At 35.8% G+C, this 15,671-nt stretch overlaps 1 protein-coding gene across 4 annotated transcripts; it reads right to left on the reverse strand.

Annotated features, from left to right (window-relative positions):
- Positions 1-370: 370 nt before the first annotated feature.
- On the reverse strand, positions 371-13,561 carry LOC112040856 (uncharacterized). Of its 4 annotated transcripts, none has more exons than XM_065782448.1 (4): positions 13,252-13,561; positions 8,696-8,969; positions 6,719-6,966; positions 371-1,162 (listed from the first exon to the last, which is right to left on the reverse strand). In XM_065782448.1, the coding sequence occupies exons 2-4, from the start codon at positions 8,931-8,933 to the stop codon at positions 806-808; spliced, it is 843 nt and encodes a 280-aa protein (XP_065638520.1). In that variant the 5' UTR covers positions 8,934-8,969; positions 13,252-13,561; the 3' UTR covers positions 371-805. The 4 variants fall into 4 exon arrangements, with proteins under 4 accessions (XP_065638520.1, XP_065638518.1, XP_065638519.1 ...); XM_065782446.1 differs by lacking the exon at positions 13,252-13,561 and adding an exon at positions 10,090-10,274; XM_065782447.1 differs by lacking the exon at positions 13,252-13,561 and adding an exon at positions 9,975-10,083.
- Positions 13,562-15,671: the final 2,110 nt, after the last annotated feature.

Raw genomic sequence — 15,671 nt, forward strand, 5'->3', positions numbered from 1 at the left:
ACAGTGAACAAAAGAATTTTAAGCAATTTTGTACTTCTTTCACAAAAAATAAAGGAGTGAAAAAGTATCTATATGTCAGTAAAGAATCATAGATGTGGCAACTAATTTAAGTTACAATAATAAAAATCACTCTTCAAGAGGGAAGTTTTTTTATATAAAAAAATAAAAAATAAAAAAAAAATAAAATCACCCATTGCAGAATCCCAACTTCTGATTGTGAACAACTTACACCAGATAACAAAGATGTAGATAAAGCAAATCAAACATGAGAGGATACCTTTGTTATAGTCTTGTCAAAATTCTGTGTTAGCAAATGAGTTCAGTCACATCTTTCATCTAAAAGCTAATTTCTTACCTGTCACAAGAGACATGCAAAACACCCTTAAGGAGTCAGTTTCATTATTATGACATTTCTCCAACTCTTTCGTTATATAAAATTTTGGAGCCTTCAAAGAATTATACATTTCAAAAGCATCTTACCAACTACTAGATGGTAAACCTATATACCTATCTATTTTGCAAATCAATAGCTTTTATCAACAAGCCAGATATACAACAACCAATTCGATTTCAAGAAAATGCTACACACAAGTCATTGACTTTTGATGTGCTTCACAATGCTGACATATACCATTGATTGAAACAAAGAGAACTTGATATCGTAAATAAGAGCAACAGAAACAAGAAAGAAATAGTCGCTACAGAAACAGATTACACCAGTAACACGTTAGAACAAGCATCCTAAACAGTGCGGCATACACCTGACACAAGAAACCAGCAGGCAATTCTGATCTAAGCAATTCAATTAGTAGTAGCGTGAGCCAGTATCATAAACACGACCTCCAGGGTATGAACCTCTTGGCTCGAATCCATGATCCCTGGCACCCCCAAGAAATCGAGCCCGTTCTCTATTGGAATCAAAATTATCACTATTGTAGCCTCTATGTGCTTCTCCTGCAGCAGCTGAGGTTGCAACTCCACTGTAACCATGAGGATCACCAGAGCCAATGCCACTGTTAGGGTACTGGTCCATCATGGCTTGCTGGTACTGATGCTGCCGTCCCTGCGATTCTCTCCGTAGGAATTCATCCCTACGACTGGCATGCCGAGCTCGAAGTGCTGCTAATTGTTCCTCATACTGAGCATTTATTGCGTTTATTTTCTGAAAAATGAAAGACCATTGTGCAAGATATAAGCTATATTGGAAAAATTAGGTAACAAGAACATCATGTTAAATTTTTTGCTGAATTCAACTGCAAGGATGCAACCAAGACCCCTTGTAACGACCCCGCCCCAACTGTGTAGATATCGTCCGCTTTGGGGCCCATACCCCTCACAGTTTTGTTCTCCCCCCAAAGCACACAGCAATGGGGGAAAAGACCTCTACACATTTAAAGGAAGTCATTCCTTATAAGCACATCCCCATGTACTTCTCTAAGCAACATGGGATTCCATGGATTGCTAGACCCTCCTTTTGGGTCACTACACCCCTTGCCTCCTTAATGGTGGGCTGTTAAGAAGTTGAACAAGAAAGAGGGAAACTTGATAAATACTGTTTCCTAATAGGACTATAACCCATATTATAAATATTTTTATGGTGGCCGCTTCGATTTGGCCACAAGAACAATATATTTCAATACTTGTGTACTATTTCGGCATTGCCTCAATAGAGATAAAAATAGAGCCAATCTAGCCAAAAATTGCAAATAGGATTGTACTATAAAAAAGATTGCAAAAGGATGGCCCACTCATAACTATTACCACTCTTATCAAGCTATCTATCAAACAGGGTGCTCAGTGCTCACCCCAGTAATGAATCAACATCGGTACATCACCCCCATGTGATCCTCCCTAACTCCTAATTCCCATCCAACAGCCACTTTCTAAACTCATCAATGGCTCAGATGTCACCTCCCAAGGATCCAAGATTTGTGAAATCCAAGCTACATTTCCTGCTGTGATCTGGTCCTTTACACCTCCAAAAATCATATAAGAAAGCAGTTGGCAAAATCAACTCTCCATCACCACAGCACCCCCCACAAGGCTCTCCCAACTAAACTGATAAACTAAATAAAACTCACCTATTATTTCAATAAGCCCAAAGCTCACAACTATGGGCCATAGACATCCCAATTTTGTAGTGAGGGGCATAACAAACTCCCCAAAACTTAAAATACATTGAGTCACTGGAGGCCAAATTGTCAATTCTCCATTTTACACACTACATACAGAATACCTTACTTGTATCAGATTGGTAACACTAAAACAATGTTTCAAACTAAAATTTAGGTAACTATTCCATGAATGTGGTGTTGACATGCTTACTTCAATTTTAAAAAATTTGGCTAGAAATGAAACAGAACTACGTATTTCATATGACTTTGTAAATCTGAGCTGAGTCCAGCATCCTGTCCTCCAACCTTTGCTTGAAGACCTCCTGCAAAGATTGCCAGCATCTTGGTTGGTAGGAGGCAGCATGCAGACCAGGTCAAGTCTCTTCCCAAGTTCAGGTACATATATATGTGTGATGACTTGTTCAATTATGGTGTTCAAATTTTCCCAAAAGACTCTTACCAAATTTTCCCACTTTTCTATACTTCTGAAAATGACCCTATTACCTAATTGAAAGTGATTAAACAATATATGATTCCCAGTGTTAATTGCAAATAAGTGACTGGACAGTAGATTGAAGAGTCATTCCCCGGGTGTAGTTTGTAAGCTAGATATAGAAAAAGCTTACGATCGTGTTAACTGGGATGCCCTACTTTATTTGTTGAATAGGATGGGCTTTGGGTTGAAGTGGAGGGAGCGGATTAAGGCTTGCATTTCTACTGTTCGCTTCTCAGCTCTTGTGAATGGTTCCCCAGCAGGTTTTTTTGAAAGCTCTCGTGGGTTGAGACAAGGAGATCCGCTATCCCCTCTTCTTTTCCTCTTGGTTATGGAAGTTCTATCTCGAATCCTTAAGAAAACCGAGGATAGTGGTTTGCTTCATGGTTTTCATGTGGGACCAGTGAACTCTATCGGGGTTCGCATATCTCATCTGCTATTTGCAAACGATACTATTCTATTCTATGATGCTTCTAGAGATCAGTTGTTGGCTATTAGATTGGCTTTGTCTTGCTTCCAAGCCTGTACTGGATTAAAGGTAAATGTGGGGAAGAGTGAGATTGTCCCGGTGGGGGAGGTTGGTAATATTGATGCTTTGGCTAATATTCTCAGTTGTAGGGTGGGTAGCCTGCCCATGAAATATTTGGGCATGCCTTTGGGCACCTCGTACAAGACTGCATCCATTTGGAACCCCATTTTGGAGAAGATGGAGAAGAAGCTGGCTGGTTGGAAACGTCTATATTTGTCTAAGGGTGGTAGGATTACTCTCTTGAAGAGTATCCTCTCTAGTCTTCCCACATACTATCTATCCTTGTTTACCATCCCTGTAGCTGTGGCGGACATATTGGAGCGTATTCAGAGGAAATTCTTGTGGGGATCTTCGGAGGAGTGTTTTAAACATTCTTTGGTGGCTTGGGAGAAGGTGTGTTCACCTCTAGAGATGGGTGGGTTGGGGGTTAGGAAGTTAAGTCACTTTAACCAAGTTCTATTAGGGAAATGGTTATGGAGGTTTGGCCAAGAAGGAGTCTTTGGCGGAGGGTTATTGCCACCAAATATGGCGAGGATCAAGGGGGGTGGAATACTAAAGATTGTAGAAGGGCACACAAGTGTGGCCTTTAGCGTGGTATTAATGTCGGTTGGGCGAGGTTTTCCAAACACTTAGTTTTTGTGGTGGGTGATGGTTCCCGTATTCATTTTTGGCATGATAGGTGGGTTGGGGATTTCACTCTTAAAATGCTCTATCCTCAGTTATTTGCGTGTTCTAGTGACAAGGAAGCCTGTATTTCTGATTCGTTGGAGCATCAGGAGGATGGGAGTAGTAGATGTTGCAATGTGAGATTTTATAGGAATTTTCATGAGAGGGAATTTGAGGCTGCCTTCTCTTTCCTAGAACTCATTCAGTCTCGGATCCCACGAGGTTTTGGGTGGGATAGACCTGATTGGTGTCTTAATAGGAATGGTAAGTTTGATACTCGGTCCTTTTATCATAAGATCAGGGGTACAGATCCTTCCTACTTCCCTTGGAAGGGGATTTGGAAAGTCAAGGTGCCTAAGAGGGTGGCTTTCTTCCTGTGGATCGCAACACGTGGCCGGATCCTTACCTTGGATAATATCCAGGGCCTCCCTTTGGTGAATAGGTGCTGTATGCGCTGCTGTTCTGCAGAATCTGTGGACCATCTTCTCATTCACTGTCCGGTAGCTTATGCTTTGTGGGTGCATATGTTACAAGCTTTTGGGATTCAATGGGTTATGCCAAGTTCTGTGGTGAGTTTGGTGTCTTGTTGGAGTAATTGGTTGAGAAAATATGCTTCCGACGTATGGAATATGGTTCCTGGTTGTTTGATGTGGGTTGTTTGGTTGGAAAGAAACCGGCACTCTTTAGAGAGTTTGGAGAGAACGCTTGATCAGTTACAAGCGCTCAGCCGAAATACTCTTTTTGAATGGGCTAAGTGCTGGGGTTATTCAAACTGTTCTTCTGCTTTGGAGTTCTTTTCTACCCTTAGTAGTGCCACTTAAGTTGCTTCTCTTATTCTGTTTTTAGTTGTTTTTGTTTGCTGTTTTTTGTGTTCACCATCATGAACACCTGTAATGGCTGTTTGCATTCTTCTTGTTGAATAAAAGTCTTATTACTTATTAAAAAAAAAAAAAAAAGGGTTCATGAAGGTAAATTTTAAACTGTTCAATCTAATCCCACTAACAACCCCACACACACAGTAAGAAAACCATATTCTCAAAATAAAAGATTGAATAAAAAAGGTTTAAAAAGTAAAAATAAAAAATTCAAATTCCATAAAATTAGGACATATGTTTTATATCAACTTATAACTAGGGTGACAACTTAAAATGTTATATTTTATTAAGTATCTTAAGTTTATTTCCTTTGAGTCTAAGTTAGTCTTTTATTACCTTATTAGGTTTTAGTTTACTAGTCAAAATTAGACCTATTAGAAAAAAGTTAATATCTAGAATGATGTAGAACAAATTAGAGAATTTGTCTACATGTGCTTGTGGTGGGTTATTGTTTAGGAGGATTTGTAAGGAAGGAAAGGAAAGAAATTTAAAGTGTTCAAGAAGAGTACCATGAGAGAGAAGAAGAACAAGAAAATGAATAATAAGGCTAATGTGCCTTAATACTAAAAAAAAAAATTAATATTTTTATTTCTTTTATATAAGTAAAAAAGTTTGATTAATAAACTAAAAACCTAATAAAATAATAACTAATAAACGACTAACTTAAAATAAAACCTAGAAAATTATTTATCAAAAAAAAAAAAAATTATCTCCTAGAAAATTTTAGACTCAAATAAACAACCAAAATACATTTTAATTCATAGTGGTTGCAGAAATTACACTTTTTCCCCTTAATATGGAATTGACCATAACTTGTTAGTTAAATAAAAACCCAAATTAAAACCTATTTTAACCATCAAACACATATAACTAGACCTCAATGAGTTTTGAACCCACAACGTTACCCTCCGTCCATTCTAAGGAAAGAAGGAAGTATCAATGGAGTTAGAACCCATTGGCTGAAGCCACTGAACACCATAAATTTCTCCCTTTTCTTCATCATTATAACCCAAATCAAGCCCTTCCTCTTACCTACAAAACCCAAAAAGCCCTCATTCTTTCTCCTCCAAATAGCCATCAAATAACTCATAAAACCACCCTTTGATTCCTAATATTCGCTGTCCTGGAACTTGTTTGCTTCAATATATAGTATTCTTTCCCTTTTCCCCCCCGTCTTATCACTCTAATCAATTTTGAGTTGTGACCCTTTCTTCAACTCTAAATCCTAGGTCCATAAATGCTCCTAACCTTACACCCACCACATGCATGCATAAACAAATTCCATGACTCCATAATTTATCCTATATCAACTACCCCAATTAAAACTTTATTACCAAATGTTTCAAGAAATTAAAGAAGTTTCATAATTTAAAATAAATCATAGTAATCATCAAATATAAACTTTTTTTTGTTTTTGTTTTGGTAAATACTCAGTCTTATATATTTACATTATGTGACTTAAGATATTCTTTTTCTTTTTCTTTTTTAAAATTATTTTATTATTCAATTTGATAATATTAAAGAAAGCTTTATTAGAAATATAGAAATTACTTAGTGTCCTTTAATCAACCCGTGATTGCATCACTATATTGCTAATTCAGGTGGGAGTAGGGATGGTACATCCATCTCAAATCACCTAATGTTTGAGATAAGATTGAGTGGCTCCAACCCCATTGCTTGACTTTGTAGGCCCTTGAAGTTGACAGAATATGCTATGTTATTAAGAAATATGGCTTAACCACGGGTAAAATTTGTTATGTTTGACTAAAACCCCATGACTTCAATTTAGTCCAAACCTCAGGGAGATTTAGTAACATTTCCGAGAATTCAAGGTAAATTGAAATATGGGTTAACCACAGGGGCTAATCTATAACTTCCCCTCTAAATAATTAAAAGATTTTATTGTAAAAAATCACAACTGCTGCAAAGAAATTGAAACTAACACCAAACTATAAAGACCATAAGTGAATTTTACCCAAAATGAATGAATAAGTCAACCACAATAGGTAAAAAGAAAATGCACTTTGAAATATGTACTGACCCCTTTATGTCTAGCATTTTCGGAATCCTCAGCATCATTCTGTTCCTTGGCTAGTTTCATAATGTCATTGTGGAATTTCTGCTCAAGAACTTCAAAAGTCTGTGGCAAAGGATTGCCCTCATATCCAATATCCATATTTTCTTCACGTGTTTGAGATCTGTGATCATTGTTGCTTTGTTTCTCCAAAGCCAGTTTGGGATCAGGCCTCTGACCCTGCAAATAGGATCTTGGAGGTTCAACCCCTTGACCTGCATTACAAGAAGCATGAGTCTCTAAGTGCTAAAGAGTAAACTTACTTAGAAAATGAAAGGCACGTCAAAATCTTGAAAAAGTGAGATGTTGGGTTTGTGAAGCAAACAATGGTTTGTATAATCATGAATTACTAAGTGGTGAAAAAGTTAAAGTTACCCACTTACCCAGCCCTCCTAATTCATCTGTAACTGGAGAAAGAAAATCTAAGAATGACTAAAGAAAACCCAGTTGTTTTTCCTCCACCCATTCCCACCCCCACCCCCCCCCCCCCACAATAAAAAAATAAAAAAAATAAAAAAATAAAAAAAAAAACCCTCTCTTTTCTCCTTTATCTAAATATGATATTGGACACTTTGTTTTATGGATCAGCATATACACTAGTAATAAAATCCTAGCATAATGGTATCCTCTTGTTGTCTAATCAAATCACATCATACCAACTACTTATCAAAAAAAAAAAAAACTATGGAACTAAAATGCATGGAAAGCATCTGTAAATCTGTAATGTGGTAGACAAGAAAATGGCTATGAAGGGGCCAACAGGGGGAAGGAGACAAGACCACAGCAGCTTCACATTTGCATCAGAACTCTTAAGAGTTAAGACACTACTCAAAGACTGCATGAAAAAACTAATATGCAAGGTGACATTGATTGCAAGAGTTAAAGAGTATGAAGTTTATTAGAGACATCAATTGAACAGAAATCAGATATGTTTGTTTTTTTTCTTTCTTTGTTTTATTGGTAAGTTACACACACACCAATTGGTATTGAACCCAAGACCTCACCTTCATCCTATTATTATGGGAGAAGGAAGTGTTGGTCAAGCTATAGCTCATTGGCATAAATCAGCTATATTTATAATTTAAACACCATGATTCACCTCCTTAAACAAGTATCCAACATACTTTTATTTCCCTACTCACAAAGAATACAATATAGATAAGGAACGCATACATGAAGATTGATAGGATAAACTTTCATACAAGTGCATCTTTTTATTTATTAATAAGTTGAATAGGCATCCCATGGGTCTTGCACCCATGAACTCACCCACCACCCTGAACTTTTAAGGGAAGGAGATGCCATTGAGCTAGAGCTCACTGGCAAGGCATCAATATTCTGAAGTCAATGAGCTTTAGTACAAATGACACTTCCTCCTCTTACAAGAGTGGGTGGTGAGTTCCTAGATTTAAAACCCATTGGGTGCGAGTGTAACTTACCAATAAGGAAAAAAAATTGTATCCATATTTTAAAGATAGAATCAAATGGTTTCAGGTCCTCTATAGCAACATAGGTGTGTATGAGATGCACATGTAAATGCATTCTTTCCCTTTTATGTAAATACGATTGTACTCTTTCATCTGTATTTAAACTACTCAATTAAGTAAAAAATGTTATAAGCTTATAGGGTCAACATCACAATGCCCTTCTTGGTAGAAAAAACTTGACATAAACCGTTAAAACAGAAAATTCAAAGGCAATAAGTTATACACTGGCCTCAGGCAAGGACTTAAATAAGATAAAACCCAGATCTCTAAGACTACAAAGATCAACCACAAAATAAATCAGATTTAACAGTTTATCTCAATGTAATTAAAAACTTTTACTCCTGTCCTCTTCATGGTAGACATATAAATAAGCAAAATTTCCATCTATCCCATAGGAAGCCTTATTATTACATATGGGAATGCACTCACACACACAGAGAAAACAATTACCACTTGCCTTCATTGAACATATGAGATGCTATTGAATTTGACATTTTGGACTCATCCCTTTCCCATCTCCATTGTCCCTCCACTTTCGAGTTCCCATATGGATGCTCCCTCTCAGGAGTGAAGGCCTCTAGTCGCCCTTGGAAATGAACAGGCTTGTTTTCCATCCTCTGACTGGACATATGATGCATCTGACCACCAGCATATGTATTGACACCTGAATCGGCATACTGCCCTTGCCGTCTCATTACTATTAACTTAACAAAGCAGCTTGAATGAGAGACCTATCAAACATAAAAGCCACTAGTAAATGCGCATGCAGCAGAAGACCTTGGAATTCACATTTTAGTTTTATTTCCATAAAAGACTGAAATTAAAAGTCGGCATTTCATTCCTGGATACGAAGAGACAGTGTTTAGCATCAAATATGCCTTAACTAAAGATCGATGATCATAAGCACAGATTTGAAACCTTTTTGACAGCAGAAACTGAAAACAAAATTCTGCCAAAAGAAACATGTTAGGTAAAATCTGCTTTCCTACATTTTTCCAAATATTTTCTGAAAGATCATTCAACCAGAAGAATCGCATACAAGAACTTTCCTGGAGAAATTCATTTTCACTTCCACTGACAAAAAGGATCCTTTCTGATCCCTCAATATTCCTTGTGCAATTAATATAAACCCAATGGGGTCAATGATAGGTCAAATGGCACCTCTTGGTGTTTCCAACATATACATCCAGGGTTCCAATCTCCCCTCCCTTGCTCAAAATAAAAAAAAAAAAAAAAAAAAAAAAGAAACTACGAACCCAACGTAAACATGTTAGCACACTACTTAAAACACTTGCATTATTGCATATATCATTATCATGGCACCACCAACCTCAACTAGTTTAATTTACCTAATGGAACAAACAAATGCCTCAACCACACACTATCAAAAAAACCCATGTTGCTAAATTCTTAAAGTTTCAAAACAAATGTCCACAATAAACACCAAACAACTCTATCATATATCAAGATAACTATTTTATTATTTATCAAAAACAAAACTTTATCACATATCAAAAATACCCAATACCCACCATCAAATCCCATTGGCAGCTTACAGCTCAGGTTGTGCATACACACAGACATACACCATAACATGCATGAACAAGCATATACCTCAAAGAAACAAAACAAGAATTCCTACCAGTTTCTCATAGGCATTTTATCAAACACAAAACGTACAAAACCCGAAAGCCCAAAAAGAGAAACAACTTACAGACAATAGCTATACCAGAGACCTAGCTAGAACCCTGATGATTAGCACAGCACAAAACCCAGGCGAAGAAAAGCTTTAAAGATTTGGCAGAAAGAAATTGAAAATTATAAAAATCAAGAATTTTTTTTTTCTCTTACCTACTTTTAAAAATATACATATAATTTTTTATTTTTTTTTTACTTTATATATATCTTCTCCCACTGTGACAGCTGAGGCTGAGAATCGAACACTGGCCAGGATCTGGTCTGCCTATGATGCCCAGTCTCGGGGCTCCAAATGGGTCGGGATTAATTTGGACAGTACAAACAAACTATGCGTTTTATTTCAGAGTTGAAGCAAGGTTTTATTTCTTACCCTCTTCTAAAAAAATTTAAAAAATAAAAAAAATAAAGATTTTATAACGAAATAAACAATTGAAAATATTTTATAACAAATCAAATGAAATTTTTTTTTCCCATAAAAAAATGTAACTTTATTTTATAGTAATAATTAATATAATGCACGTGCGATATACAGTTTAATCAAAATTTATATATAAACTATAAAATAGATAGTAAAAATAAATGAATATTTTATTTTTAAGTTATATAATAAATGCATATTGTGTGAGACTAATGTATTACTAAAGGCATATATATATATATAATAATTGAATGGAAGATGGTAGATAGCTATGTAACTAATATAAAATGAGATACCAAAAAAAAATATAAATGGATTTTTTGGTTGAGAAAAACTAAGATTTAAGATATTGGCAATAAGTTTTCATCCATAATTGCAAATATAGCATTGAGGTATGATGAGAATTGAGAAGTTATACCTTTCAGTAGTAGGTCATTTTTGGCCTTTACTTGTGAACAATAATCACTATTATTTGATATACATTCAATAAAAATAAATAAAAATAAAAACTGATAAGAATAATTAGGTTGTGTTGTTTCTATTTAAAAAAAGTACTGCAATTTTTAAGTTGATAGAGTTTAACTTAAACTCAAACTTATGCCTTCAATCTCATATTGTTAGTGTAAGGTTAGGATTTGTGGCCCAAGCCCAAAATAATGAATTTGTAGAGTATGGGTGAAAGAGTTAGGTTGATTATGGGATTAATAACAACTAATCACAACCCTCAAGCACAAACCAACATGAATTTACACGTAAAGAATGGGTGTCCGAAGAGCTATATTATTGATTATGTGGTGAATACAGATCTTAGGGTTACAATAAAGCTCTTATCCTTTTTCTTTTCTCCTCTTTCTTCTGCCCCCTTTCCTCAGGAGCTTCTTTCCTTTATATAACCTCCCTTCTCTTCATCTTCATCGTCCACTTGTACCTCATCCGTAAGTCCACTTGAGTATATGTCATGTCAAACATCTCCTTTAGCTCTGTGTGAGTGGCGGTAGGTAAGGATACACTGTTCAGGAGTCTTCTCCACATAAATGTGGCCAGAAAAGTTGCTGCAGAGCATTAAATACGGTGGTAGCAGCTTTCCTTTTAGATATTTCTTCATCCTTATCGTCTCCAAGTGTACTCAGAGCTTTTCTTGATCAGGAGGAGTCCTCGGAAGATCATCTTGACCTTTTATACGTTCAATTGATCCATACTATTCGCGTCAGAGGAGTATAACCTCTTCGGACAGAAGGCGGCCTCTTCAAATTGTAATAACATTTCTCTCTGGAGGTCCCTCCTCTAGATGGGCCTTGCCCTTGCCTCTCCTTCTCTTAGGACGCACAATAATCCTTACATGGGGCTCTAGGCCCCCTATGTTAGATTGGGCTTTTTTCCCCCCACAGTTAGGATAATTATAAAGCTATCCCATAAAAAATGAACTATATATATATATATATATACGTGAAAAGAGGGAAACAATTTTGATATCTAGAATTTAGATTGTAACCAAATTAAGATTTTTATCAACTTAGAAATTATAGGAAAAGAAAAATTATAAATATTTTTTAAATCTAAAAATCTAAAAAAATTTATGCAATGTGGTGAAACAACTTGAAATAACCACAACGTCTAATCTCAACTTTTATTATATAGTATATAATATTCAGAAACAAATATCCATGAAATAAGTCTATTGTGTATGCTAATTGTCGAATTATATTATTATTTTTTGGCAAGTGAATAGTTTATTAATAAGGTATAAAAATAGAGGCTTAGGTTAATCTCAAACGATACTTTTTAAAATATCTAATTTAGGTGGTATTTGTATAAACTATTGCAAAACAGTATTTTGGGTTTAAAACAAGTGGTTTAAAAAAAAAAAAAAATTTGTGTCGAGTTTCTGTTGTGAAGCAGAATTTTTGGTTTTAAAAACGCATTTTTAGGCTCTCGAAACGCCTATCGAAATAGGCTCTTAGTCTCTAAGCATAAACAACACTTAATAGTATTTTAAAGTTTTCATGCTCCTCCAAGTCTGCCACTTCTCAATCCCTACTCAAATACTCACTTGTGCATATAATCGCCCAAAACAGCCACTGTCAAACCTGTGCAATCAAGACCAAGTCTTTAGACATATATAAAGGGGTCCAAGTGTATTGATGAGATTAATTCTAAGTCACTATTAAAACATACTTTAAACGCATTTGATTTCAAATTTATCATCTATCGTGATGGCTAGAAAGGACGCAAGTCACGGTGCAATGAGCAACATGACTAGTAACCTAGCCATAAATTAGTTTTGGGGGGAAAATAGCACAATTGGTAATTATGTATATTCTCAATCAAATTTTATAGATAGCTACCCACTTGTAGTGGGTAGGGAGCCCTTTAACCCAAGGGTAAAGGGGGCACACTAAGATTACTCCACAAAGGGTGGACAAACCAATAGGAAGTCATATCTCACCCTAACAATTCCAACATACATTCAACCATTTTAAAAGCATTCACATCAGATCAGCTAAACTCTTCTAAAATAGATCTACAGTGCAAATTTTACACATTTTGGCTTAAAAATGCTCTCCATCAATCCTTCTAAAATTGTGTAAAAATGTATATATCTTTACACGAGCTACAGTAACCGTGTAAATATACACGGTTACTATAACTCGTGTAAAGATTATTTTAATGATTTTCGTTCGCTCTTTTTTTTCTCTCTCTTCTCCGACTCAACAAACTCAGTAAACTAACTTCTCATCTTCTTCTTTTTCCTCAGATGCACACAATCACATCCACATAGACAAATCAACACAGAAATACACTTGCTTAAAAAAAAAAAAAAAAAAAAACAGAGACACACAAACCCAAACAGACAAACAACAAAGAGACAGATCGGTGCTTATCGAAACGATCAGTACTTGACTGGAACGATCGTGGGTCTCGCTTGATCGGAGCTCGTGGGTATGGGTCTTGCCTGATCGGAGCTAGGGAGATCGGTGCTTGTGCTTGTGACCAAGATGCTTGTGACCGAGATGGTGTGGATCGGAGCTTGTGACCGAGATGGAGTGGATTTAGACCGAGAGGGAGAGTTGATTCAGAAATGGGTATAGAGGCAGAGATATGGGTATAGAGAAAGAGCAACAAATTAGACCGAAATTGCAAAAGAACAAGAAGAAAATGTAGAAGAAGAAAGAAGGAGAAGGAAAAGAAAAAGAAAGAAGAAGAAAGACGAAAATGCTGAAGAAAAAACGGAGAAGAAGAAAGAAGGAGAAGGAAAAGACAAAAAGAAGAAAGAGAAAAAGAAAAAGAAAGAGATAGAGATTAGATATAGTGTGTGTCAAAGTTGGTGGGGCCACGGTAGTTGTGAATAATAACAAAAAAATGTGAGAAAAATATTATTTAAATAAAAGAAGGTGTAGAATAGACAAACTGATGTAGGTGTTTTATAAAAGTGATAGTGTAAAATAGAAAAAGTAGGTTTTGTGTAAAATAGACAGAATCTTTTAGACGAGTTGATGTGAATGCTCTAATATCTCACTATGCCCAACAACATAAATGGTGTTAAGTTTCATTGGTGCTAATATATATATATATACATACATACATACATATATATATATATATATATATATAAGTTTTAGTCATCCCATCTAGGAGTGGTAATTCGTGTTTGTGTGTTGAATTTATGTCAAGTTGACTTATGAGACTTGACTATGTATCTCAATATTAACCTGACACATTTATTAAACGACTTAAGACTTTTCAACCCTAACACGACATGTTTATTAAACGGGTTAGTTGTGTTGACTTGTTTATTAAATTTTATCAAGTAAATCAAAAAAAATTACAAATTTTAGTATTAACCCAATTGATCTGAACTATGAAAAACCAAAGAAATAGATTTTTTTAATACAAAATTCATAACTAATGAGTAACTATATCACAAAGAATCATTCAAAACTAAAACATATCTCAAAATCACAAATAATCAATCACAATATGTCAAACAAAATAAACCACAACAACTAATAAGTTTCTATACTTATGGTTTTGAAAGGTATATTGGTAAAATAACATTTCATTAAACGAGTCAGACAGGTCAAACAAATTACATTGGTTGGACACAAACACACCTGTTAATTAACGAGTCAATTGTATCAACCCGATATAACACAAACCCGTTAAGCCTCAATCCATAACTTGCTAACTTTGCGTTGTGTTTGCAGGCCAGGTCGGATTTTACCATCCCTATGGTATGGACCCCATCATCCATTACCAATGGAGTTGTATAATCCTTAGGCATTATCTAGAAAACAATTCAATACTGGGGAAATTCTTCGGTGCGTGGTGGTGAAAGGCCTCTGTAGAGAGGGAAAATTTTCGACTTATCACAAGTTGACACGTCACACTACTAAGTCCACAAAATACAGCAAATTACAAAGCGCCATGTATTGCTACTAGGTTTTGCTATCACTACTCAAAAACCAACAGAAATTTGCCAAGTGTCATGCAAAAACTAATCACACATCAGCGCACGTATAACCGATGACATAATCAGCCTCGCACGTGTAAGCAATGATATAATTAGCCTCGCACGTGTAAGCGATGACATAATTAGCCTTGCACGTGTAAGCGATGACATAAGCTAACCAATCAGACTGTGACATGTGTCACCAATCAGACTCAGCCACATGTCACTCACCCACCCCTAAACTCCTATAAATAGAAATCGTCCTAAGACATTTAGGAGAGGACCAAGACACCAGGAAGAGATCTTGAGTTCAGAAGTCCAGAAGCTCTATTAGAACCAAGCCTTGAAGCCTTCAAGAACTTCAAGAACTTCAACTTTGAATAAGAAGAACATTCGAAGAGAAATCATCCAAATCATCTTCCTAGATCTCAAAGGTCACTAGAATCAAGCTCAAAAGTCTCCATAAACCTCAACAAACCACAAATCAGTGAAGCTCAACGGATTCAAGCCTCTAAAGCACCGAAGAACTTCCACCACAAAACCTTCGAATACGAAGAACATTCGAAGAGGAATCATCAAATCATATTCCTAGATCTCAAAGTTCATTGGAATCAAGCTCGAAAGCCTCTAGAAACATCAACAAATAACAAATCAGTGAAACTCTACGGATTCAAGCCTCTAAAGCCCCGAAGAACTTCCACCACAAATCTTCAAAGACAAAGAACACACGAAGAACACCAAGAACGTGAAGAACAAAGGATTTCTAATAAGCTCATAGCCAGAAATTCATTGTAATTCTGTTTCAAAGATCTTCTATCCATTCTTCAACCAAATTGAAGGATATCTTGTGTTCAAATCAAAATCACA

This window comes from Quercus suber, unplaced genomic scaffold, assembly GCF_002906115.3.
Source record: "Quercus suber isolate HL8 unplaced genomic scaffold, Cork oak 2.0 scaffold_302, whole genome shotgun sequence".
Lineage (NCBI taxonomy): Eukaryota > Viridiplantae > Streptophyta > Magnoliopsida > Fagales > Fagaceae > Quercus > Quercus suber.